General features: G+C 41.2%; 1 protein-coding gene across 3 annotated transcripts in view; it reads left to right on the forward strand.

The window, feature by feature from the left end:
* The window catches only part of EMCN (endomucin), a 55,480-nt gene that overhangs the window by 24,010 nt on the left and 4,716 nt on the right, over nt 1-26,754 (forward strand). Inside the window, exons 5-11 of one of the 3 annotated variants that reach the window (XM_029962801.1) lie at nt 2,789-2,911; nt 9,730-9,762; nt 13,097-13,165; nt 14,720-14,815; nt 16,540-16,564; nt 17,294-17,355; nt 25,038-25,151. In XM_029962801.1, coding sequence (XP_029818661.1) covers nt 2,789-2,911; nt 9,730-9,762; nt 13,097-13,165; nt 14,720-14,815; nt 16,540-16,564; nt 17,294-17,355; nt 25,038-25,151 — 522 coding nt within the window. Of the gene's footprint in view, nt 1-2,788; nt 2,912-9,729; nt 9,763-13,096; nt 13,166-14,719; nt 14,816-16,539; nt 16,565-17,293; nt 17,356-21,425; nt 21,489-25,037; nt 25,152-26,754 lie in introns of those variants that run through there. The other 2 variants (XM_029962809.1, XM_029962803.1) reach the window with 2 other exon arrangements.

Below are 26,754 nucleotides of genomic sequence, written 5' to 3' on the forward strand. Positions count from 1 at the left end.
GCAGCCGCCCTTCTGCACCGTGCTGCTTTTCTGCGAGCCCAGGCCTCCCCCTGGCAGCAGGCAGGAATCTTTGCTGCAGCTGGCTGAGCTGAAGCGTGATGAATTACTGCAGCGATGTGTCAGTGGGGATGACAGAACTGAGTCACGGCGCGCCCGCACAGAGTCCCCCGCCTGTTCCCGCGCGGAGCACGGGCACCGCAGTGAGGGCTTGCGCTGTCTCCTGCAGTTGAGATCAAATTAAACCTTGCATAGATATGAGTTACAGGATTTACCAAAAAGGCAGATTTCTAGCAGGCGTACTGTGCTGTCAGTGCTGTTGTTGCGTGCGTGAGCAGTGGCTGGATATGGACGCTTCTGTTCCCACAGGCTTTTGGTGCAGAAGCTGTCTGATCTGCTATGTGTGTTGGTGGTAGAGCTTAGGCAGTGTATTAGGCGCAAGGCTTGGATGCTGCTTAAAAGCTGCTTCAAAGCCACAAGTCAGCAGAGAATTGGGTTGCTAGGATTTCATCTTACACCGGTACAGTGGAATTAAGGAAACCTTACCCAGCAGATTGCGTTTTTCATCTTGGGAAAGTAAAAACTGGCACACGGATTTTTGCACTGTAGCACATCTACTTCACCCTTTGACACCAGGAGCACTGAGCCTGTTCTGCAGTCTGATGAAATAAATGCAACAAGCTTCATGCCAAGCCCTAGGTAAAGGTGTGAGTCATATCTGGTGTTACCTGAGTCACTGGAAGAATCTCACCTAGGCTGAATTAAAGGAAATAAAGTGGAAATGCTGTCACCCCTCCCGACCCCCTGCCAAGGCTTAAACCATGACATTAGCGCACAGCCCATGTTCCTGAGAACAATCTGTTCTTGCAGCTCCCAAACACAAGAGGAGCACCCCGGGGCTGGGCTGCTGCCAGGACTGATAGGATGCCTGGAACGAGTGATCCTCATGGGAAAACAGTCCTCTATAGGGTTACAGGGCAACTGGTTGCCTCCCTCCTCATCTCTCCCACACACCTGATTGTTTTGCTTTGTTGTTCACAAAACATATTTATGTTCGAATGTCTCTGCACATGAAGGCTTACTGTTGTTCTTATTTACTTTTCATTCTCCCATGCAAGCTTTTAGTAACTTATGACAAGGGTACCACAAGATGGTTGCTCTTACAGTTACAAGCCTGTGCATCTTAAAGGGAGAGGGAGGTACTCTGGGTGTTTTGCTTTTTTAAAAATTGATCTCAGATTAAAATTCAACATATAAAATTTGAGTTTGAAGCAACCACAGTAAGAATTGAAAGTGGAAAAAGTTTGCTCTTAAAGATTCATTCAAGGCTTCTATGACAAGAATGCAGAAATTATTTAAGTTTTCAGATCCTTGCATTATACTATAGTGAAAAATGAGTTAGAGGGGCTTTTTACACTCAGCTCTACTGCAGGTCACGCTTGAATATTGAAGGGGTACAATGCTGAGGTTTCTGAAGGGAGCTGATGTGAAGTTATGCTTCTTGTTACTAGAATCCCAGTGAAAATTTTAGGCTTAAACTTGTTTTGCATAATTTCCATGCCTCAGCCTTGAAAGATACCACCTCTGGCTGCCTAGCTTCTCTAAGTTTCCAAAGTTATATGAATCCCCTGACTCTAGCACCTTCAGCTCACTCTTTCTTAGCTCACTGATTTTTGAAGCTTGCCTTTCCAAGGTACTGCACTTAATAAGCAAGAGGGGAAGGGAAGGGCCGAGTTGAAGGTGTGCAGTGGTCAAATAAGGAGCTTGTCAGAGGTTTTTTTCCCCAAACAAAGGGTTCTTTGAGGGCCCAAACTGGAAATCAGAGTTTCTGAATAAAGCGTGTGATGAAGCATTCCTCAAGATTTACACATTGCATGTGCATGATGTTGCTCTCTGACTAAAACATGTATTAAAGTCATTTTAATTCCAGTGTTTGAAATTCATATGAAGGGGCACTGAAAACAGCTTACAGCTCAGTCGCATCTCTGATTTATAACCGAAAGGAAGTATAAGGTTACTCTTGGGCACCCCATGTATTATTCAGTAGGGACTGTCTTGCTTGTTGTTATGCTGAGGTCGGAGTGTATACGTAGGAGTTATCAGCAGTGCTGGAACAGCTTAAATTATTTCTTGTAGTCATTTGGCGACCTTCAGTTCTCTGGGCTCAGGCAGTGCCCTGCACCATTGTCTTGGACTCACCTTAGGCTGCAAATCTTCTGACACAGATGGTCTTGATCTTCTATTGGCTGAGTGAGAGCAGAAATAAGACACTTGACTTTTTCATATATTAATTTTCAGGGGTATATTATTTCCTAGGCCTAAACAGCCCAGAATTAAATAACTAACTCCATACTTAATTACAATCCCTAAAATTTTACACAATATCACATTATGTGGCAGTTGTGGCTGAAGCTTGATTTATTTATTTATTTATTTATTTATTTTCAAATTAAGAACATACAAAGGGCAATAAGTTGAGCTTCTGTCTTCTGCTCATGTTGCTCTTGGTGCAAGACTGTCTAGCTATCTTGGGCTTCCAAGTCAGAGCTCTGAGATGTCTTCTGGCACAGATGTGAGGCTGTTTCTGTTGCTAGAATGTGCTTTAAAGATGCCTTAACTATGCCAGTAGTAGCAATTCCATAGGGATGGTTCATTGCTTGACAAGCAGTTACCAGAAGCTGTAGTGCTTTCTGACCTTAAGTATCTTCTATGATGGTTGGAGCATTTGTCTGAGGGATGGTCCAGAGCCTAAGACAAGTGTATCTTACCTGAACATCTGTCTCATTTCCAGCTACACAAGCAAGTGCAACAGAGTTGCCACAAAATGGGAGTTCAGAAGATTCATCTACTAAGGGATCATCTTATTCTTCTACAGTCTCTCCAGAAATAAACACTTCTGCTTCTGGAACCTCAGGTAATCCTTGAAAATGTACACTCTTCTTCTATACAAATGATGCAAATAATTTTGAATCTTCATTTGATGTTCATAGTTCTGGAATGAGGACCACATCTCCTTATTCATGCAGGGTACACTGTGTCCATGTCATCTAGCCATGAAGTTGTGTCGAGTGATGGGCGAACTTCAAAACATTCAGTTGAGATACTCAGTGTCATTAGAGGAGGATATAAATTACAAGTGATAGTAGTAATCTTTATATATGCCATATGTGGGTGTGTTTTGGTACATGCACCTACTAAGAAACACTGTGGTGAATGCAGATGCCAGGTCATATAAGTGATCATTTGTTTTGCTTCTAGCTGGCTTGACTTTCATATATTTTGAAAAACCACTTATTCAGGTTTTCTTAAGGTTTCTTGAGCCTCCATTTAATTCAGTACTTACTCTCGGCTACATGTGCTTAAATCCAACAAGGACGCTGTCATTGTTTGCATATCCTTATTATTATTAATGTTTAACATCCCCCAAGGGATACAAGACTCCTTTTGCAACTCTGGATTGTGTTTGTGAGAGATAAGCATATATGTGTACTGCGATTTTTCCTCATAAAGGATAGGTTTGGATATAAAATGGAGCAATATCATATGCTCAGTATGCACAGAAATGCCCAGAAGTATGCAAAAAGATATTATAATAAACATTTTAAGGAAGTTGTGAATTTTTCATTTTTAACCCAAGGCCACTGATTTAGAGAGGATCCTCTGCAATTATTTCAATAAGCCCATTGCCCATAACAGATATACTGTGACCTGTAGTTTCTGACTATCCTTTTAGATTTTGTGTCTTTTAGCAGATATGTGCATGTTATAGAAACCTCACCATTGTTATACTGCAATAAAACAGTAAATTATAACTGTTTTGATTCAACAGTCTCTCACACAGGTAAATTCTCCAGATTAAAATTAAATCGTAATACATATGTGACTATGGATCATGTGTATTGAATTATCTAATACATTGTTTGTGCCATTACATTTTACATGTAAAATTTGTCAAGAGTTTTACAACCTTCCTTGGTTGTAAAAAACTTCCTTTGCAAAAGTCATCATCTTGTGCAGCTCACTTTGCAGTAAAAACAATAAATCTTCTTGAGCTCAGAGACTACCCAAGATGCCAGAACTATAATTGCCTGGCTGAGACAGAAAGGACCTACCTATCCAAGGGGAGTCAGCCTAAGTGCTTGGCATAGCCAGTACTCTGGGTGCCCATAAAACTGCCATTTTGAAATCACTTCCTCCCACACCAGGATTTCCACACTGTCACCTCTCCTGTCTCCTCACAGCACCAGCTCCTTGCTTCTTTCTTGCAGCTCATATATCCAAGAAATCCCCTTACTCACCCTGAAGTGTTACATACCTTATCCCAACTGGTTACACCTTAGAATTATCCTCGCTCCCTTATTCTCTGTATACATTAAAGACTTTAGGAAAAAATGTTTTCATCCCTCCTAAATAGATTTCTTCTCCTATGTGCAATTGCTCAGGGCCAAGAAAAGCCATATGCTGCACCCTAATAACTTTAAAGCAATGCAAGTGTGAAGTCAGTTGTTTCATTCTGTGCTGAGACTAGAAGAAATGCTGACTCTCTCACTGCCATCAGATTATGTATTCCTAGGTCTTTGAAATTTTGTATTCAGGGACTTATACAGGGGCTGGATACCTTTCGTTCACCAGAGCAGAGGCTGGTATGTGCAGCCCATAGGGGATTGCAAGCTGAAGGTACCTGAGCCACAATCTCTGCGAGGGAGCTCAGGGGAAGACAAATTAATCTGAAATTTATCCACAACAGAATGTTTCTATTTGGTATGATCAGACAAAATAATTCAGCTGGCTAAATACATTTAGTTTTGAGACCATTTTCCATTTTTAAAAAAAATGCCATTTTGGTGAAAATTTCCTTTCTTGATGCAGAAAAAGAAGAAAGCATATTTTGCAGAGAAATTTCCAATCAACCATATCAAAAGATCAGGGTGTGGGAGGAGTGCTACAGAGAGCTGGAGAGCGCCTGAAATGAGTGGGGGAGCCTAGGGAAGAACTTGGAGAAACATCAGAGAACAGTATTGCTGTATTAAAGAAGATTGAAACCAGCAGCCACAAAGGAGAGGTTGCATAGTGTTCACCCAGGCTAGAGAAGGCAATAAGGACTGTTTTTAGCAAAGAGAGCGACCTGCATGTGTGCCATTGACACACACACTTCTCCAAATTTGGCAGTCATATATGATATACCTCCTACTCATTCTTCACTTCCATGGAGGATTGCTTGCTAATATTTAATTTTCTCCTTTTGTTTAATTAATGAAAAATTGGAGATTAATGGATCAGTCAGAGTCTAAATACACCTGAGAAACAACAAGTATTGTGGCTTTTCATTCTGTGATCTAAACAACAAAAAAAAATCCATAAAGCAGTGTGATCTTAAATTCACCCAGCAGGGTGGTAAAATTAAATGATCTATTATAATAAACTGTCAGATGAATCAACCTGCTACATCTATTGATATCTTTATTGCACTCCTCCAATTATAAATCCTACTCACTTGATTCACAGGAGGCATCTCCCTAAGAAAATTTTTTATGAGTAAGACTAGGAGGGTTTGACTCTTTCTGTACACAAACTGTGTAGGAACTCAGGATAGTGATATTAGGTAAAAATTACCCACCGTATCTTCAGCTCCTTCACAAGGAGAGAGACACAAAAATAGAAGTTTCTGGGAGATGGAAAACACAGAAAAGCCTCAGTTAACACTATTACAAATCTATAGTATGGTCAGGGCAAGAAGGGTTTTTCCAAGTTTTTAATTTTGCTTTGATTTATATTGTGGTATCCCCTCTGAGTAATCAGCCATATTTATTCGTTTGTTTTGCCAGTGAACACAGTTGCATGTGGCTGCACTCCAAAAAACAGAAGTAGCACACTGCAGGGAATCCAGGCTGCTTAGGTAGCAGTTGTTGGAGAGCAGAGCGGGGAGAATTTAGTTATTGGTCTCTTTCTCCATCTGTCAGGCTTCTCACTAGCACTGAACTGACTCAGACAGGTAATTTCAAATCAAACCATGGTCACATGCCAAATTTTTTATCCTTGCCCTCCTTACTGCACAACAAGGAACCCAGCACAGCCAGTGTTGCACACCTCATTTTTCATTATGAATCTGGAAATCTTCCCAGATTATTTATGCAGAGCACCTAACTTGGAGCACCAAAGGATGTGGTAAGCTCTGGACAGGCAGATACAGCAACTACAGTAACTATGTTAGTGAGTGAAATGCTGCTTTTCCTTCTAGCCTCTTTCTGTAGAACAGCAGCATGAGAGCCCTCACCAAAAAGGGCACTGGATGGTTATTTAACAAATGCAAACTGGAAGCACCTGTTTAATCACTCCAATAAGCACAGATTTGTTTGTGTGGCAGGACTGAGCAATCTCTGAACAGAGGATGAACTAGCACCTTGCTTGCATACTGGAGACGGGAAGAGAGAGAGAGAAAGGCACAAGATTTTAATCTTTCATGATTTTAATTTTTCATGATCTAGTAGAACTGGGTGAGATATCTTCAGGAAAGATGCTTGTCGTTCTACTGTGTGTAGATGTGTGCATATGTGCAGTTGTTAAAAAATAACAGAGGCTCAGGAAAGGAGGGCAGGGGGCTGCTGTCATGTTTCCTGCCTGGGGTAGTTTCTACTGTCTGCTTTTTATTGAAGCAGCAAGGTCTGGCCAGGACAGCAAAGTGGTTTTCGCTTGTGCCAGTGGGTACATTGTCACCCAAATCTTCTTGAACACAGAGCCTAATGTCACTGGCATTCATCTTTAACAAACTGTTAAGCCTTTGAGGTGAACTTGGATATCAGTCTTGGGCTTGACATGCTGTTTCTATGTATTTATTTGTTTTAATTTGAGCCAAGACAGTTCACCTTGCTTCTAAGAGTGAAGTTAAGCGGAAATGTATAACTACATTGTAGTCTTGGAGATCTTTTATAGGAAAGCTCCACAGACTTGGAAAAGGTTTGAAGTTTCATAGAGAAGTGACCTACTTGTAAGACTTGACAAGGTCTTCTGCCCTCCTCCAAGAATACGCACACACAAAGCCTTACAGTTTGCTCGTTTGACCACTGCTGTGTGATCACATGGTATTTTTTTCCATGGGATCCCACTCCTTATAGGCTGAAGGAAAGGTAGTATTCTGGTAAGAAGCAATCATATCATATTTGGATATTTCCTTAATGCCAGGTATGTATCCTGCTGCATTCTGTACTTCATGTTTTTCCAAACCTCCTTTGACATATGATTTATTAACTTCCTGAAAGCTTTTCCTTGGTCTTGTTGGTAATGTATAAACATTACCTAATGAATCAGCACAAAGATCCTCTCTGAACAAGGTGACATTGCTTTTGGCAGATGGATTGATGAGATAACAAAAAGCTTAGGAAAAAAGTATCCTCTGCATTCTAGGAAGTCAGGGTGAGGTAACTATAGCTTCAGGATACTTAGCATTACAAATATTTAGTAAGTTCAAGAAGAGCTCTTACTGCTGACTTTTAAGTACTTGGCTTTTCCACCTAAACATGCTTTTCATGAATGCTTGTGATTAAAATGCAGTTAAAGTTCTGTCACATAAATCATTAGCAAAAGCAGTTATTTTCATCCCAGTGGCTGAAGTGATCCATGTTTTTAATTGAGTGTAGAGAGGAAGAAAAACAAGAGCAGCATTCTAGTTTTCAAAGAGTACATTCACAGCAGTAGAATAATGTGTGTTACAGCTCTGGTGGTAGGAGCTGTCTTTGTGCAAATCATTAGTCCATGCACAGAAAGTGCAGTGAGGGCATAAGAGTAGATTTGTACTCCCTAGAGACCCTGATTTGGAGGAGGAGCACTGCAACCCAGGGCACTCAGGGGAGAGGCTTAATGCCTGCCCAGAGTCAGAGCTGCCTCCATGATGCTCCCTCCCTCTGTGGTCCCTCAGCCTGGCACAGCTGGGACATGGAAGACATGCTGGTGGGTCATGTCCTTCTATGGAGCTCTCAGGAGAGGATCAGATGCGCCCCATTCCCCACAAATGCACTGGCAGCAGTGAACTCTGAACAGATCCAACTAGGAGGACTTTTATAGTGTCCTCTAGCCTAGAGAAAGGTGAGTTGGTCCTGGTCCACGGCAGCTAAACATGAGTCTGCAGTGTGCCCAGGTGGCCAAAAAGGCCAGTGGCATCCTGCCCTGTGTCAAAAATAGTGTGTCCAGGACCAGAGAAGTGATTGTCACTCCGTACTCATCAGTGGTGAGGCCACACCTTGAATTCTGTGTGCAGTTTTGTGCCACTCACTACAGAAAAGACATTGAAGTGCTGGAGCGTGTCCAGAGAAAGCCAGCTAAGCAGCTGAAGGGTCTGGAGACTAAGACATACGAGGAGAGCTGAGGGACCTGGTGTTGCTTAGCCTGGAGAAAAGAAGGATCAGGGGAGACCTTATTGTTCTCTACAACTATCCGAAAGGAGTCATAGCCAGGTGGGGGTCAGCCTCTTCTCCCAGGCAACCAGAGATAGGACAAGAGGAGATAGCCTCAGGCTGTGCCAGGGGAGGTTCAGGTTGGACATCGGGAAGAATTTCTTCATAGAAAGGTTTGTCAAGCACTGGAATGGGCTGCCCAGGGAGGTGGTGGAGTCACCATCCCTGGAGGTGCAGGAGAAATGACTAGGTGTGGCACTTAATGCTATGGTCTAGATGACAAAGTGGAGATCAGTCAAAGGTTGGGCTCAATGACCTTGGAGGTTTTTTCCAGCCTAAATGATTCTGTAATTTATAGCTCAAAATATATAACGAGTGGCTGCTGAGGATATATAGTGCCTGAGATATTCTTTCCCCTGGTAGCCCCAGTAATCCAGTGTGAAATGTCTCACCATGTGGGCAGAGCGTCAGTCGCTTGTCCCTGGTAAAGCAGAGTCTGTCTTGTACAAGCAGATAAAGGTTTTGCTTCTAGTTCACACAGGTGAACATTCTCAAAGACACAGATGAGTTAGGTGCTCGTCTCCCTGTGACTTGAAGATATTTAATGTGATGTAATAAAAATCACTATGGGAGTGATGGTTGTTTGTGGCTAGGCTACAAATGTGAGGTATTCAGAGCCGCCCTTTATTTCCAAGCCTGCTACAGTCTAGACACACAAAAGCAGCAGCATGCTAACAAAAAGCTAACAGAAAATGAGCATTGTGCACCAAAAACTTGTGAAGTGGCTGGAGGAAGCTGACAGTAGTGGGCCAGTAAGCATTGTGCCCAGTGCTCTGCAAGGTCAAGTTCTTCCTCATTAGCAATGCCTCTTACTCCTGCTGCTCAGCAGTCTGCTAGCCAAAAGCACCAAGATAATAAATGAAGATTTGTTTTTAAAGGATTTTGTGACACTTGAAGACGTGTCTCAATTAGGCATTTGACTTTCTTTTATTAAAACACTTATTTGTCAGTTAAATGTCAGCTATTCACTCACAGGCACTTATTTGGTTTTGGCAGGAGGAGGTTTTTTTTTTAATGTATCAATTAATTCAGGATTTTCTTCTCTTGAGCAGAAAAACAACCTAGCATAGGCTGGGCTTTTGATTCTGCTCCTATCTATGAGACGTTTGCAGACTTTAACAGCTCCGATTTTCTGGGCTTAGGAACTGCGTTAGCATGTCCATTCTGGGGCAGCATTTGTTGTGGGTTTACTGAGCATGTTGCTAGAGTCTGATAGTTTGCATGATGTGAAGACTTGGGATATCTAAAACTATACTAATAACCTATTCCTTCTGTTTTATTGCAGGCCTTCCTGTGAGCTCTCCAACGGAATCAACAAGTAAGAGTGATAGAAGAGTTTGCTCTATGCACACTGATGAAAATGCTGGTGTGGAGTGGGAGAGGGACAGCCTGAGGAAAGGAAATGTTCGGGAAACAAGGAGGCTCTAGAGGAAGAATGAATCTGAAGCATAATACAGAGAAGCAGAAGAGTGGTGTTCAACTTGTAGCATTGAGTAGCTTTGCTGTGACTTCAATAGTATACTATGTCGGATTAGCAGATACTGGAAAGAAAACAGGGTGGGAGCACAAAAAAAAACCAGGGCTGGTGTATTGTGTGATGCAAGGGGAAGCTGATATAAATAGAGTGTTTACCAAGGAGCTTGTTCTTGTCAGTGGTTCTTGTTCCTTGTCCTGTAGTTAGAAGCGGCAAGTCCCAGAGTAAGGCAAGTTTCCTGTGCTAATGAACCTGTATTGTCTCATTTTCCTTTCTCCGTGCTTGTCAGGAAACAGTCTCTTCTGTACTGGTCCCTGCAGTTCTTGCTACTGCTGCTGCCAGCAAAATCTTGTCCCTCCTGTTACCATGATGGATGTACTTCTCCAATTAATTGTTATTCTGATCCCAGATCATTCCATAACTGGAAAATGCCTTCCAGATCAGGGAAAGTAGACAGGATGGGCTAGCTTGTGAGAATCTAGTGAAAGACATGGAGAAATGAGCTAAAGCTTTTAGTTCATGAATCTATTTCGTTCAGTAATGTTTCTTTTTAGCTGTTGTATTACTTATTGATGGTCTCAAGTAGTTAAAATGCCAAGCTATTGGATTTTTCTTTCCTGTGTTACTCACACCTTGGTCAATTGACAGATAATCAGGAAAATAGCCAGTGGATTTCAATCCTCAGTTGTTCTCCTGAGGAGATGCACAAATCTCCCCCACAAATGCAGGGATACACGCTCATGTTTTTCAGTGTAATTTGTTTCTGTTGACATTTTCAGTCAGTATCCAGGGTAACTTATTGCTGTGATAATTGCCTGCTTGCCCTCCATATCATGTAGTATACCAGATAAGATAGCAAAAAGGGCAGTAGTATTTCCATAGGAAATCCAAAGCAGTCACATGGAATTAAGAATTCATAGGAATTATTTTAGTCACTTGATGATGGCTCAGTTTCCATCCTTACATTATCACCCCTCAGCAGACAGGCACCATGGGAAAGAGAACTTCTGCTTTAAAGAAACAGAGATAAAGGTCTTGGACAATGGTTGTTTCCTACACTATAGCATCAAAAGGTCTCAGCTGTGGCTGTATTATTTAGGCACTACACAAACACTTAGTAAGTGATGGTGGTTTCTGTCTATGGCCAGACAAATAAAGGGGAGAGAATGGGCGGGAGAGGGAAATCCACAAAACCCATTTTTTAATAGCGGGCCTGAGTTTAAAATCAGTGCAGCAAGGAAGAGGGAGCCCTACATGGCTGGGACAAACAAACCTTGTTTGTTACTGTCTTAGTTTAAGAAGATTACAACTTAGAAATTAAGAAACTTCAGGTGGAAGTGTGGAAAAGGAAGAGAAAGAGCTTTTTATTAACAAAATCTGAATAAGCAACAAATCAAAAACTTTCAGAAGAAACAAAACAAAGTCCCAATTCCCCAGGTGGGAGGGAGAAACCCGCGGCAACCGCAGGGAGTGGGGGGGAAGACAGGACTGTCCCGGCAGTTCAAAAGCTGCTCACAGTCACGTGTGCTCGCAGCCAGCAATGAAAAAAATCCTTTTTTCCCACGGGCAGTCTTTGAAAGCAGAATACCTTGCTCTGAGATGAGTCTGTCTCTCTCTCTGTGTCATTCTCCGCGAGGTGTCCCGTGGACAAAAAGAAAACTTCCTCTCCGGAAAAGAAAAATAGGTGGCTGAAACCAGGCTCTCGCTCTGTCTGGTCTGTGGACAAAAAAAAAAACCCAAAAGCCCCCGAACCACCGACTTCTAGCCATCCCTGCAGCAACCTCTGTTTCCTGAGAGCACTCCCCCTTCCCCTGCTCTTGTGCTGCCCAGTGCATGTGGCTTCACTCCACCCCCCTCCCCATCCTGGAAGAAACAGAAGGGGGGGATGGCATTTGGGAAAAAATTCCAACATCTCTTTTCAAACCTATGACAACTGTTATAATTCTGCAGACTAGAGTTACAATTACTGCCTGTACAAAAGCTTCTGTAAAAATGGGGACATGTCTTTCAAAGGAAGTAAAACAAAATTGTATTCTAGACCTCAAAATTGCCACTGGGAAATTGTTTTTAATGACTCAGTTAACTTCATAGCTTCCACCCAACAATTTGAGCCCTACTGTGTTCTTTGGGAGAGGAACCGTGCATCCGTACAAGTGCAGATTGTGAGTAGGTACCTGAGCAGTGGAGCCTCCAACAAAACCTCAGTGGTTGCTGCCATGTTCTCACTACTTATATATGGAGCTATAGTCTCTGCTGGGCCCACTTCTTAACAGGCCACCTTCCCCAGATGCCTTTGTTTGAGAGCCATTTCTGATATTTAAACAGGCAATGGAAATATCCAGCTGGTCAGCTTCTTCAGTGGCAGGGAGCACATGTCTACTCAAACCTCTGTCCAACATGGAATACAATCCCATGTGCTATGTAATGTAACTATGGAAACACAAATGTTTGCGTTTTCTATTTTCTCTCTGGAAGTTCAGTGATTGTTTTTTTCACAGATTGTGTGCAACAAGGTAATAAATATTTTGGGGTTTTGATATCTAACTCAAATTCAGATTAGCACCTGAAGGTAGAAATTCATTCCTTTATACCCAGACCTAAAAAATGTCCCAGAGGCTCACGGAAGTCATTGCTCTCTCCAGATGTGGCAGAGAGAGCATGCACATCCTTCTATAACAACTCTCAAGAAACTTGCTATCTACTAATATTGCACCTCTTTGGACTTCTTCATCTACTATTAGCACTTTTTTAAAAAAAAATTTTATTAGCAGTGAGTGAAATATTTTGGTCTTTCTTCTTTTGGAGAGAGGTTTAATTTTCACTCTCTTTCTTGTTTTTTACTTGTAAAGAGTTCTCTTCTAATATTGAACAGTACCATAAGCTCATAAAAGTGAAAAAACTTGTAGTTTATAACCTGTAAGTGGACCAGCAGATGATCCCAGGGAGGACTGCAACCGTGTAAAGTGTGTGTTTCTTCTAGGCCACACTAGATAAACTTTTCCACCCCACTTGCCAAGTTATCTGAGAAGAGAGTTATTGAGAAAAAATACAGATGTGAAGCACCGAGTGGCTCCAGAACTGGGGACACAAAAGTTCTTTTAAGAGGGTAATTTTTCAGGGTGAGTTGTTTGTGACTTCTGGCAATACGTGAAAGGCACTATTTCTTTTGCACGTCTAGCTTCTGGCAGTCGTGGAAGCAGTCCTGGAGAAGATGAGAAAGGGACAGAGAGTGATATCCACTATTCTAGTGAGTATTCCTACTTTATTGTCCAGCTTTTGAGTTTTCGATTGATCAGTTTTGCTTTTGGTGAGTGATTGGAGTAGCAGACAAATGAAACTGGCATTTTTATTTTCAGCCTTACCTGATGTAGGCCCTATTAGAAACAAAATTTAAATGCCTATTATAAAACTCCTCTCAAAGAGAAACAGAACTTAACAAGTTGACATTGATTTCACTGTAGAGCAGCACAATTATGCCCAAGGACTGATTCAAAGTGGTAAAATTGAAAAAAAAAAGTGAACAATCATCCCCTGTGAGAGAAGACATAAGGAAACATTTGAAAAAGTTGCACGTGTACATGTTGTACATATTGTATGAATGTATTGGTATGAATGTATTATATGAATATATTTTTTATATTGTCATGGTAGAGAAGGTCTATAAGGCAGTCTTCTGCAGACTCTTTAAGCACTTGATATTTGCATGATGCATGTTACTTAATATTTTATTTTAGTATTCTGCATCTCTGGGGCAAGGGTGTTGCTGCAGACCTGCTATTTCCTGCCCGGGGTACTGGCTTAGGAAAACAAGTTTGATGTTTGTCCACTGTAAACTTGTCTCTGCGTTCTCCCTCTGATTTCACAGATGCACACACACTCCTGTATTAATATTAAGTACTAATTGCATCAGGAGACATGGAAGATGCCACCTCTAAACATCAGGCAGCATGATGGCTGATGCTGTGGAAGGCAACCTCCCCCCAAAACAAGGCTTAGGCCAGCAATGGGAGAGTGCCTGCTAAATTTGAAAGTGTCTGGTTGCTGCTAGAAAAAAAAGATAAATGGGGAGAAGCTGGGCTTATATATTTCCCCAGGAAAGCTTCTCTTCATTACATAATTCTTCCTTTTTTGCTTCTTGGCTGGGAAACACCTGTCAGGAAATGGCAGATGGTGGGAAATAATAAAAGGAAAGAAATGTCCTCATTTTAAAAGGAGGTCTTGCATTTTCTATCCCTGGTTATAACTGCTGTGGGGAATGTTACTGAATTATGTAACTCCTTGGTGTCTTCCTGGGTGTACAATGTTGAAAGCAAAATAATCGCTTCTGTTGCTGAATTTCAGACAAACCTTGCTTTCAAAAACAACAGGAAAAAATAAAATACACCTATGAAAAATTTATTTCTGACACATGTCTCTCTCACAAAATCTTTGGGGCCATCAGCAGTGAGGGTGAATCATGAATATTTTGATCAAGATTATGGTAGTCCCAGTGGAGCAGGTACTGAAACCTCGCTCTTCTACTGGAAAATGGGTGAAACCAGTTACACAGTGCAACACAAATATCAGGGAAGGAGTAAGGGCGTGAGAAAGTTCCTAAATCCTTCCTCCACAAAGCCACCGAGCCTGAGGCTCAGTGGTTGCTGGAAGGACACCAGGAGCAGCTGGCTACCTTGCTCCTGAGAAATTGGTAAGGTTTGGCGGAGATGGAGATGCCTCTCACCTTTGCGTGTGCAAGTGCCTGTACACAGAGGCAACGCAAGCCAGAGGCAGCAGCCAAAAATATGTTCTCCCTCTTTTGCAGGTATTATCTTGCCAATTGTTATCACCCTGATAGTCATTACCCTCTCTGTCTTCTCACTGGTGGCTTTGTACAAAATGTGCCAGAAGAAAACTCCAGGTATTCGTTTTGCTTTCTCTGGATGGGGGGGGAGGAGGGGGGGGGGGGGGGGAAGGGAGGGGGAGCAATCAATGTGCTTTTTATTGTTAAAAGATCTCTTTTAGATTACCTTAACCATAGCTGTTGTGGTAGTCTGGTGGGAAACCTTCTTGTATTTTGAAGTGTTTTGCCTAAAGTGGGAAACTAACACTTCATTTTCAAAATCAGTAGGAAGAACAGAGTGAGCAAAAATGTCTCTGATTTTTAGAGAATATGTGTAATGCTGCAAGCTTTCTGTTCACATTTTTGCAGCTACCAAGAACTAGCAAACACCTGTGCTAATACAATCAGTCAATCAGGTAGAAATAGGCAGCGAAAACTAAGTTTGAAGATATTGTTTAACAAAATCACTATATTTATTTTATCTCTGTTCTAGATACAGGCAAAGAAATATTCTTTTGGGATATACCTGATACACACAGAGACACAGATACACACACACATTATGCATGACTAGAATTTTCTAGTTACACTATAATGTACATGGGAACAAAATCCCTGAGCAAGCAGTATTTCCAGATGCAGTCATTTTGACAGGACAGCTAAAGTCAGTATCTGCTTTACTGCTATCCATTAAATACCTTAGATAATGGGTTCCATCAAGTTCCATTTGCCAAATATTTCAGAGTTGCCCAAGTGGGCTACAGGCAAGTGTGATTCTTCATTAAGTGAAAATGCAAAATCCAGACTGTGGTCTTTCTGTCCCTGTGAGCTGGCATGAGTTAGGAGACCCGTGCAGAGCTTCAACTGTGAAATCACCAGGCCTTGGAAATACAAAATCACAAGAGGGTGTTGAAGCTGTAAACCAAAGCAAACAGCGTGTCACAACCAATTTAGGCAATGACATGGAAGAACAGACCCAGATAAACAGAGGAAGGTGTGATCCTTGCTTAGGAAACTATTAAATATTTGGAGTCAAGAGATAAAGATATGAGATGAAGAACATTTCCACACCAGCCTGCCCTATGCACAAATGCCATCAGGCACTGTAATAGCAAATTCACTTGGAAGATAGAGTAGATACCTGTGGTGCTTCCTGTAGGATTTGCCCAGACCTATCCAGTGTGCTTCCCCTGTGGGTGGAAACCCCTGTGCTTAGTGCCATGGAGCTAGAGTTGGCTCCATGTCTCTGATGTAACCCGCTGGCCCCATCCATCTGCCCACACTTGCACATAAGCATAAAATACATTCAGTATATGATTCATTTTGGGGAGAAACTTGTTCCTCATCAATTAGGATGACAGGCTCTGCTCTCAGATGTCATGATAGGTTAAACCCCCAGGGTGTACAGCCTGGCAGCATATTCCCTCACTCCCCTCACCCTGTATCTTTTAGCTCAGTTGTTATGTACTCAAGAACCATTCCATGCTTATGTCCTCTGTGCCAGCTACCCAGGGATTTGGGAGCTGCAGGGAAAAATGTGCTTCTGTTGTGCTCTTGGACAAGTCACTTATCATTCTCCCTGGTTTCCAGAAGCATCAGTATCAGCAGTATCAGTTCACTTTCATAGATGACCAGAAAAATAACAATTACCATTCAAGCTGCTTGATTGTGTTAATGCACTTAATGCAATACTGCAAAATCACAACTAAGCTGTCTGCCAGAAACTGCAATAGCTATGTCTAAATGTTTATTTAAGTGAGTTCCAGCAATCAAAATGATACTACCTTTGTTTCTTCTTCCAGAGAGACAAGAGAATGGCGCTGAACAGTAAGTTGAATCCTTTTCATTGCTTTGAGATCTATCACAGGGCACTTGTAAATGCAGCAGATTCTGTGTAGGATTTTCTTTGATCTCTCTCTGCTTAAGCATAATAAGCAGTTACCACCCCAAAGAGAAATATCCTGCTGGAAGTGTTGTTCCTGCAGTTATTGTACACCCGTATGCATGACAAGCAGCTGTTCCAGCATGGATAGAAATGTGATGACTCTCAGCTGTGTTGCAGGGGATCCTTTTGGAATGGACAAACAGCTTATTCTGTGTCACAGGACTCACTGGCCCAGTATTTTTTTTTTTTTCAATTTTTTCCCCCATTGATTTTTCTCTCCCCCCATTCTTTCCCATCCCCCTTCTTTTGTTAATGTTTTTTCTCTTGTCAATGTTTTGTTTGCAATTCAACATGGCTAAAAGCTTTGTATTGACAGAAAAAAGATGACTCCCTCTTTTCTCCCAGATGTACTTCTGTGAAATGCTAGATAAAACCTGGAATCATGAAACTTAATTTGTTACATATTTTAAGAGAAAAGTATTATCAGAGGTGTTGGTATATGGTGTTTTCCACCACCAAGACTTGCTCATGATCCCATGCAAAGCCCATTTCAAGCCTGCCAGTGTAGACTGGCATAGCTGCTGCCTTCTCCAGATCATAATCTTAGAGTTTTGTTTGGCTGACCAACATGCATGCTGTCTGTCTGATTAAATGTTTTCTGATTTCAACAGGGCCCAGTCAGACAAAGATGGAGTCAAACTTCTTTCTGTGAAGACAACTTCTCCTGAGACTGGTGAGCATTTCCTCTCTGTGTATATCTGTCTCCTTCTCTGAGTTCAGAGAAGAGCAGTTTTTGGGATGATGTTTCTAATAGCAAAACCATCTTTAGTTCCTGTCAGGTCAAAGTCAGTGCAAACAATTCTTCCACAGTGCAAATCCCCAGACTGGGGTCCTGCAGTTTAGCTGCACGGTCTGTGCTGTTGGTATTTGGGAGTGAGAAGTATGACTGGTTTAGGGAAAATATTTTTTTTAAATCATTGATGGTACATGATCTACAACCAGGCTTGTTCAGGAGTAACGATGATCAAGGTATTTATCAGCTAGATCTGGCTGTACGAGGAAGTTTGAAGACTGGTAATATCCCAGGGGTCAAAAGGTTTGGGAGTCAGTGCCCTATGTAAACAAGGCTCTGTCAGAGTTGAGTTAAGCAACCTGTACTCAGTCAGCCCTATACTCAGCCACCTTTTGTATTAAAAATCCTACACTCATTGCAAATTCCTCTGTCCTGTTCTTCAGTTTTTTACAAAATATATGGTAATAAAACCTAAAGGAACAGAGGTTATTTATAATATGCACAAAAGAAAGCAAAATCTCAAAGCAAAGACATGGATGCAGCTATAGGTTCTGCAAGAAATGGAGTAACACAAAATAAGACTGAGGCAGAACAAAATTCTAACTAATCTGATTCACAGATATTCAACAAATAAATAAAATCAAACCCCTTAAAACTGTCATGGTAGAGGTAGTGATGGTGAAACTGCCCAGCTTCACCCTACACTTCCTCAGCCATGTAGGTCCCACCTCATTTGCAGAAGTCCTTCCAGAAAAACAGTCTCTTACTTTCTACTGTTTAGGTATAAAACTCTTTTTTGTTTTTAAGGGTTTTGGCCATGTGTTTCTCCTAGTGACATTTCCGAGGCTGACCAATAGCTGCTCTCTCCTTTTGTCTGAATCCTTGGGAAGTCCTCTGAAATACAGTGCTTTGTCTGAACTATCCTCTACTTGCTGGAGAGGCACAGTTTGGACTCTCCAGCCTTCTCTGCAACTCCCAGAAGCTTTTGTGCAATCCAAAAGACCCACATGGCATCTCTTGCAGGCCTTGAAACAAACCAGAGTCGTGCAAGGTCCCTACAGCCTCGCCGATACTGAGCAGCATGGTAGGAGGCTGGAGGAGCAGAAGGACCTGCTCCATCATAGGATGTATCATTCTGCCCCACTGCACTTAAGTGACTGCATTTCAGAGCTTTGTGATTTGGGAAATTATTAATCTTAGTTTTGGGGTGGTTTTTTCAGTATTTGTCTTTGGGAATGGACTTCTAGCTTTATTTTGAGTACAGAGTTGAGTATATGCTTTCCTAAATTAATATTTTATTTTTTTGTAATCTGAATGAAGTCAGAAACTTATTCATAGACATTTTTTGATTGATTCTGCCCTCGTGCCCTTTCAACAACAAAAGAATTCCATTGTCAGCAGCAGAATTGTTTGTGTTTTACAGCAGAGTAAATAAGAAAAGTTGCAGGCTCTTTTTTTTTTTTCCCCTACAAGATGAACTCTGGTGCCTGTTAATCAGCCACTAGTTCACCAAGTATCTGAATATCTTTCATCCAGAGTATGCTTGATATTCTTTTTTACTGAAGTAGGATGTGTACATGCTATAATTAGAAGGTATGAGTCATAACCACTTAGAAGACAAGATTCTTGCCCTCTCCTCATTAATACAATTCATATTTAAACTAGCTGCCATTTTCTCTCACATTCTTACATCATTATATGTTTCAAAATTAAACATGCTTTCACAGAAAGTGAAATCCTGGTTTTGCCCAGGTTTTTAGAGTCACTTTACATCTTAAATTAAAAGCATTCTGACAGAAGGTCCTGTTTCTTACAGAAATATTTGTCACTCACGCAGGTATTTTCAAAGATGGTATTTTCAAAGATGTTAGGTGCCTGCCCATTTGAATCAGATTTACTTGCTTCCTTAAAAACTTGGACATAAAGGCAAGTGTTTCTTATGGTATAGTTAGACTCGAGAACTGTCTGATCTGTGGTCCTTCTTACAACTGCTGACAACAATTGCACTGCATAAAACTTCTTTAAATGCGTTCTTCTTTTTCCTTCATCCAGCTGTTTACAAAGTGTGTGTTGTGGCCTCCTCTGATTGTATGTACCAACAAAACGACAAAAAGTTGTGATTCAAAAGACTAAAGCTAGGAAGTTCTTTAGAGCAGCCTTAACTTTACAGGTAGATCTACATCGTCCTCTATCAATAGGTTGCTCAGGTGCCTAAGCTCAAGCATATATACAATGAAGTTCTGCTTTGACATGCATTCAAATTAAGCTCTATTATAATTATACATTATATTTTTTTAGTTTTTACTTTTCATTTCAAACAGAAGATTTTGAGATTATATAATTGTGTTTAAAAAGTGTAAAGAAACCCCATATATACTGAACAAATAAGGATATGACCTACAAATTGTTCAAGCAAGCAACCTAGATAAACTTCTTCTCAGTGTTGTGCATGATATACCTTGATCGAGAGTTATGATGAGTTTAATCTTGCCTTATTTTATCTATCTAAAAGCTATGCCAGCTGCACATAGTTGAAAGAGATGTATGTGTCCAGAGGGCTATTTATCCTGTCTGTCTTGGATATGTACCTTGAGCTGGAATGAGCTGACCTATGGCAGTCCACTGACTACTGAAAGATCCTGTTTTAGGACTTCTAAAATTAACTTCTGAATATAAAATGAAAGAAATAAAAAAGGTTCCATTTTCAGGAGCATAGCTGAATTAAATTTAATAAAGAATATTATTTCAAATACCTGTAATTAATGTGAAAGAATACAGGAAAACAATAGTTGTCAATTAATCCTGGACTAAAATAATGATTTTAATAGAGTAGTATCATCAGGAACACTAGGTAAAATAGAGCTTTAATATTCTCACTTTTTAAAACTCTTCTCAGAAAGATGGAATTGCTGATGCTTTGAGCTCTAAGGCACAACTGGTTGTGCCTTAGAATTTATGTAAAGTAAAAACAATAGACAGAGAAAACTAAACACCTTGAATTTTTCATGCACATTTGTCAGTGAACTGCAATGCCTGATGCAAGATAAGTGCCTGTAGTTGCCTCTTGAAAACTGCTTGGTTAAAAAGGCTCAGGATATTGAATCATCTCAAAAGTTTTACACTAATATACAAATGCAAGACTTATGGCAGCCATTTCATGTTGACTCTAGAGGTAAATTTAGGGTGATCCTCCCTAGGGAGAATAAATGGTCTTCTACAGTACAGAGTTCGAGAAAATCTACCTGCAAAAATATTTCTTATTTGAGGTTCAACATAGCTCACAGAACTGCACATTTGGCTTTTCAGTGATAGATATATTTCCTGAGAATATAAGATGAAGGGTTCTAATTGATGACTAAGAGATCAATACCATCATCCATGGTGTTAAAGTATTGGCTGTCTTGAAAACAGACCTAACGTTTTATGTAAGGGTTCTTGCGTGTTACACTGAAAAACCAGTAAAAAGGTATTAATCACTTATTTTGGACTCATGAAGAATGCTGAGGGATGGAAATTCCTCAGGTACAGAAAGGCTGATGAATAGAGATTGCAGTAAGGCTACTCCACACAGATGAACGATGTGTGATAGAAATATTGATACTTAAGTAACGACTTGACAATTTTCTTTTATGGCCCTTGCCTGGAGTACCCATTCTAGAGCACGTAAAATGTACATAGTAGCAGCACACCAGTTGAGTATTCAATATAAAGTTCATAGGAATGTGCAGCTAACATAACATTTCAGAGTTGTTCAGTATAATTCTGGCACCTAAGCATAAGCTGATTCATTAGGGCATGATTTCTAACCAGAGTGAGCTCTTTTGAGATAATAGGGTAGGATATGACTTACTCGACCTGCAGGGGTATTGCCTGTTCTACACTGAATTTTCTGAAAGGATATTCAAGGTGTCAAAGCTTGGTGTCGATGTGGCTCAGATTTTGGTGATGCACCTGGAATAGAAGGTGGCTGGAAAAGGATCCCTGGTATGTTTGCATTATGGCTTCCCAAGGTACTCACTGCAGACAAAAATGAAAATTCGAGTGTTGCTACTAAACAGAGCTGTGAAAATGTGCCAGGCAAACATGGATATTTGAGGAGACACCTAACCTGTCACATGAAAACCACCTTTAACATTGTAATCACACTGGAGAAAGTGATCAGTCAACACCTAGAGGTGTTCTCAGATGGCAGTGCAGTACAAAATAGCATGAACCGAGGATGCAGAAGAACTTGCATTCCCCATATGCTCCACATCTCTTCCAAAAACTGCTATTGTTCAACAGTAATCATGACCTTACAGCTGTTATCTCTTACTTCAACTGGCTCTACCTCCTCTCTGATTTTCATAACACATCTTGGGCGCATCTCTTGCACAAGATGAGCTGCCTGCCATGAAGATATACGGGATTTCATGGCATAGATTAGTCGGACCCTAGAACTTCAGCCTATTTGAGATGACCATAGTTTTTGCCTGTATCATTCCTCCAGACTTCCCGCTTTTCCGAAGTCTTCTTTGTAAAGGCTTTGAGAATTCCCAACCTTCCACATCAGAGGCTGGTGACTCTATTATACCTAGTGACCAAACACCATAATCATCCCAGAACAATGAAAAACCCCTTGCTCTCATTCAGCAAAAAAACTTGCCTTGGTCACTGGAATGCAAATAAAGTTCAGCATCCCTCAAGACAACCCAGTGTGGTGCTCGGCTTTGGACTTGGAAAATCCTGTGATCTTCTGAAACAACGTAGTTTAATGACAGTATCAGCGTCCCTGCTTTCAGTGAACCTCCAAGTGCTGAGACTGTTTAACTGTTCTGCCTCACACATCAAACCGTAGATGTGGTTTTGGTATAATGGGACACATTGGGAGCTGGTTCCTGCTATGCTGAGTACATCTGAGCATGGACCATGGCATTTAAGGAGGTAAGAAATCTTTGCATTTTACCTCATTAAGGGCTCAACCCAGGGAAATTTACCCCTGCCAGGGGGCATGGTTCTGTAGTGGGCCATAGGGTTTCTCAACCTGCATTGGGACTTTCATCTCTTTCTCATTGTGTCTAGTATCCAGGTGGATGCCTGTAGGAGCAGTTGAAGAAGCTGAATTCCCAGGTGAGGCACTCTGTCATTGAAAATTCCCTTCCCTCTTCCTCTCACTTGCAAGATGAGCAACATAGGTGAGCAAAGAGCAGTCTTCTGGCATGCTGTGTGTTTAGGAACGGTAAGAGAGGGTGTTTCTACTAATATGAGGATATGATATTGATTATTTGTTTTTCCTATTATGAGATGTTGCTTCAGTGCCTTACTTTTTTTCCCCTGCAGATAGGAAACCTAGAAGCTGCTTCATAGAAAAGGATCCCCTTGCAACAGAGAGAGAAATCAAGCACCTTCTCTTTCCTTCTCTTTCTCATTGTCTGACACTATATTTTTTTAACCTTGTATTGTATAATAGCCTGAAGTTGTGTTTTCTGTCTTCACAGAAACTGAAGAATAAACTTTCTCAGCTTTTGCAGCTCATGGTTGGAGTCTGTGTTTACTTGCACCACAAAGATCTGACTGCACACCCTTCCAGCTAAAATTTTTGGACAAAACTGTAGTCAAAGGCATTAAATAGCACATACTTCCTTCTCTATTTCTAATTCGGTTTGTGAATGGTGCATGTTTTCAAGGGGTTTTAAAGAAGTCTCTTACAGTCAGACTGCTGAGGGTCAAGTCATGTTTCCATTTGTGAAGCATTTGTTAACTTTCCAGCCTGCAGTTTTCTGAGATGCACCTCGTGAAGGAGCCTCCTCCCACTCGTTGCTCCCCATTGAGCAGCAATTGCCTTCCTGTCCCTCACCTGGACATCTCTGCACACTCCCTCTCTGTCATGGTGAGCTGTACAGATCCTTCTGTCCCGCTGACAGTGGTGAGGAGCAGTTTGCAGGGCTGTGGGGGAAGTGTGTGGCAGGGGAGTGCTGCAGCATGTTGCAGGTGCTGGGCCCACTGGCCCACAATAAACGCAGCCACTGCACCCAGGCGCTGGTTCCCACCTAAGGCTGTTCTCCAGCATCTGTAATGCACCTCTCAGTCTTTTGGTTCAGCACGGTAAAAATAGACATTTTGATTCCTCTCTCTGCAGAGGTAGTTTTATACTTTTGTAAAAGATAGGCTTCTGCAATCAGATTTTATTAAAAGCTCACTTTAATTTTTTGCTCTGAACCTGATTGCCACTTATGAGCAATTTCTCAGCAGCAGATATTACAATGAAATAACAGCACAACTCATTTTTTCTTACAGACAATGTAATCTGAGATGCAATACAGCCTATTTTTTATGTCAAAGATTGTTTTTTTATCCTTTTTCTTCCAGCTTTCCCAGTAATGTCAGAGGGCTTTGCTCAGGTCAAAGACTTTCTGTACTCATAGTACTCATTTTGTACTCTCTTTTTGTCATGATGTTCTGCAGTGTATGTGTATTCTGAATAATATATTCAGATTCTTAATCAAATGGGGGGGGAGGGACAAATTACAATGAGATTAATACAATAGCCTTCCACAACGGTGAGACAAAGAAATGTTTGTTTCAGTGCTTCAAAATTGATTTTATACAATGTGTAATTTCAGCTGATTGTGCCCATTACTTATTCACTGGCATCATAATAGTTGGAAATGAGTATATTTGTGAGTGGAAAATCGAAACAAATACTACACAAGTGAAATTTTAATTAGGAAGAAAACCCTGCATTTTCACTGCAGTACTATTTCTTTCCTGGTTATCATTTAACTTTGCAGATCTGTGCACTCAGTCTACTTTCCATGGACTTGAAACAAATACTTTGAAGGATGAGGAGTTATGAATACAAAATTTTCCTATTGCATCTTCCTTATCTTTATCCTTCTACAGCATGACTGCATTTTAGAGGAGGATGTATGCAGTGTATATTGGATTGGGCCCAGTGCCGGGTTGCTGGTCCACTGGGGTGAATCGATGGGCAAGGCTGCAGCATAAGTCTTTCAGGGGTGACATGTGGAAGGCTGTGTGTATGAAAGACCAGTGCTGTATTGCTGCTAGAACACCATCTCCTTTAATATTGAAGCTGAGAAACAATGATCTGAGCCAGCTCTACCTGCTCAGATCCTGGATCTGTGTAGCCCCAAATCCTGTCACTGAGGGTGTCTATCATGAGATGTGAAGGGAAGGATAACAAATAGGAAAGGAGTACATTAATGAGTCCTCCACCATAGCCTTCCGCAGCCCGCGGCTTGGAGACCTCCTGAATCAGACGTTGTGTCTTTGATGTTTCATAGTTTTCAGTGGCTTCTAATTCCATGGATTTGTCTTGTCCACTGGGATTTCTCCAGCCTCCTGTGGCAATAAGCTGAACAGTGTAACTACAGATCTATCTGCATTTTGTCACAGTAGTGCTTAGAGACTCCATGGTGCCTATGTCTTTGTGTTTGCCATCCAGTTTCAGACAAAAAATCAACAAACAGATGCAACTCTGGGGAATGAGAGGGAAAATATAGAGTGTAATGGAAGAGTTTGTTTGACAGCTGAAACTTCCATGTCAGTATCAATCTGATTTCATTTTCCAAATATTCTGCCTAAGGCCTCTTTCTCAAACTGTGAATCATTTCTTTCAGTTTTTGTAGAAGCACGTGATATTTATGAGGTTGGCTTCTCACTGCCCTCTGCCAATCTATCTGAGTCCACTACTCCTCCTCCATCAGGAGAGGTGCCACAAGGCAGGACCACAGGTAAAAGGGGTCACATTACACTTGTAGTTCACAGCACTTTAACTGCAGCAAATACCGTCTTCCAGTTCCCTTCGTCTCCCATTTTTCTGCGTTCACTCACTTATCAAAGTAGACAAATTCACAATGAATTTTCAACCTATTATTAAAAAGTTATTGCCATAGAACCTGTCCAATTGGATCAATCAACACCTTCGTGCAGAATGTTGAATAACTGTATAGTGAGAAGTTGATGGTTCAAGTCTCTCTTGAGACCTTTCATCCCCTAGTGCGCCACACTAGAGTTTGTGCATCATCCTTCCCTAAACACCTAAGCCAGAATAAATAAAAGACAATATTCACTGATAATGTGCAGCAATTTTGCTCTTGTTGATATATTTTGCATAACTATATCTCTTCTCTTTCAATGGTGGCCTCAAGTTCTGCCAGGGGAGGTTTAGATTGGAAATTATGGAAATTTCTTCACAGAAAGTATGGCAAAGCATTGGAAGAGCAACCAGGCTGTCCAGGACAGTAGTGGAGTCACCATTCTTGGAATTGTTAAAAAAATATGTGGATGTGGCATTTGAGGACACAGTTTAAAGTGAACATGGTGGTGTTGCTGGGCTGATGGTTGGACTTGATGATCTTAAAAATCTTTTCCAACCTTAACAATTCTATGATTCTGTGACAGCCTTCAAGGGATTCAGGTAATCTATCTAGGCTGGTTGAGCACCTCCACTCCACCATGTATTTTCTTAATCAGCAAACAATTCACTGTGAAATAATTTCTTCATTCTATTGAAAATATCATCTGTTTTAACAAAGTACTAAACACAAGTATTTGATTTTCATTTCCCTTATGGGAAGCAAAGTTCGATTTTGGTGAGTGATGGTTTGGGGGCAAGTTTGGTTTTTTTGTTCTTAAAATTTGTTTCTGTCAGTTATAAGGTTGCTTTGAGACCAATAAGGGTGTCTTCCCACTTGCAGCTAACCTGAACATTCTTCTTGGTTTTCCATTTGGATTGCAACTGGATATTTAGTGGAATATCAAACTACTGAGTCTGGACTCCAGAATATTCTGTACACCTCTCTGTGCAGTCTCAAGGCACACTGTAGCTCTGTATCTAAACCTGTGCACTACCTTTTTATTCTTGAACAGAGAATGTATTGTGTGACCACTTCTTCTCCAGTATATAATTGTTGTCTCTTCATCACTGAATTGTTAGTTGGCATTGATGATTACAAGACTTATGATGCAAATATCTTTAGACACATTTGCAAACATGGAGTGGCAACAACTCAGTTTTGTGTCAGAAGTCTTGCAGGCTCCTGCCCTTCTGGAAGTGCAGTGGCAAAGAAATGTAGAGCATCCCTGCCTGCTTCAAACCCTCATCAGACAGACACTGATATTATAGGGGAACATCAACCCTGGCAATAGTTTGTGGCGGTTCACTGTTTCAGGGATAATGTGTATAGCACCAGGAAATGCAGACATGGAGTGTGTCTGTGTGCTGCAGCCTCAGGGTCTGCAGTAAGGCAGACTCACCCCTCCTGGCCTGACCACTGCTGCTGGCCGGTACCACTCAAGCAGTCTGACTTCTGCAACCAGCACTGCCTCACTCCT

Source organism: Manacus vitellinus, unplaced genomic scaffold (assembly GCF_001715985.3).
Source record: "Manacus vitellinus isolate BGI_N305 unplaced genomic scaffold, ASM171598v3 scaffold_0_pilon, whole genome shotgun sequence".
Classification (NCBI taxonomy): Eukaryota; Metazoa; Chordata; class Aves; order Passeriformes; family Pipridae; genus Manacus; species Manacus vitellinus.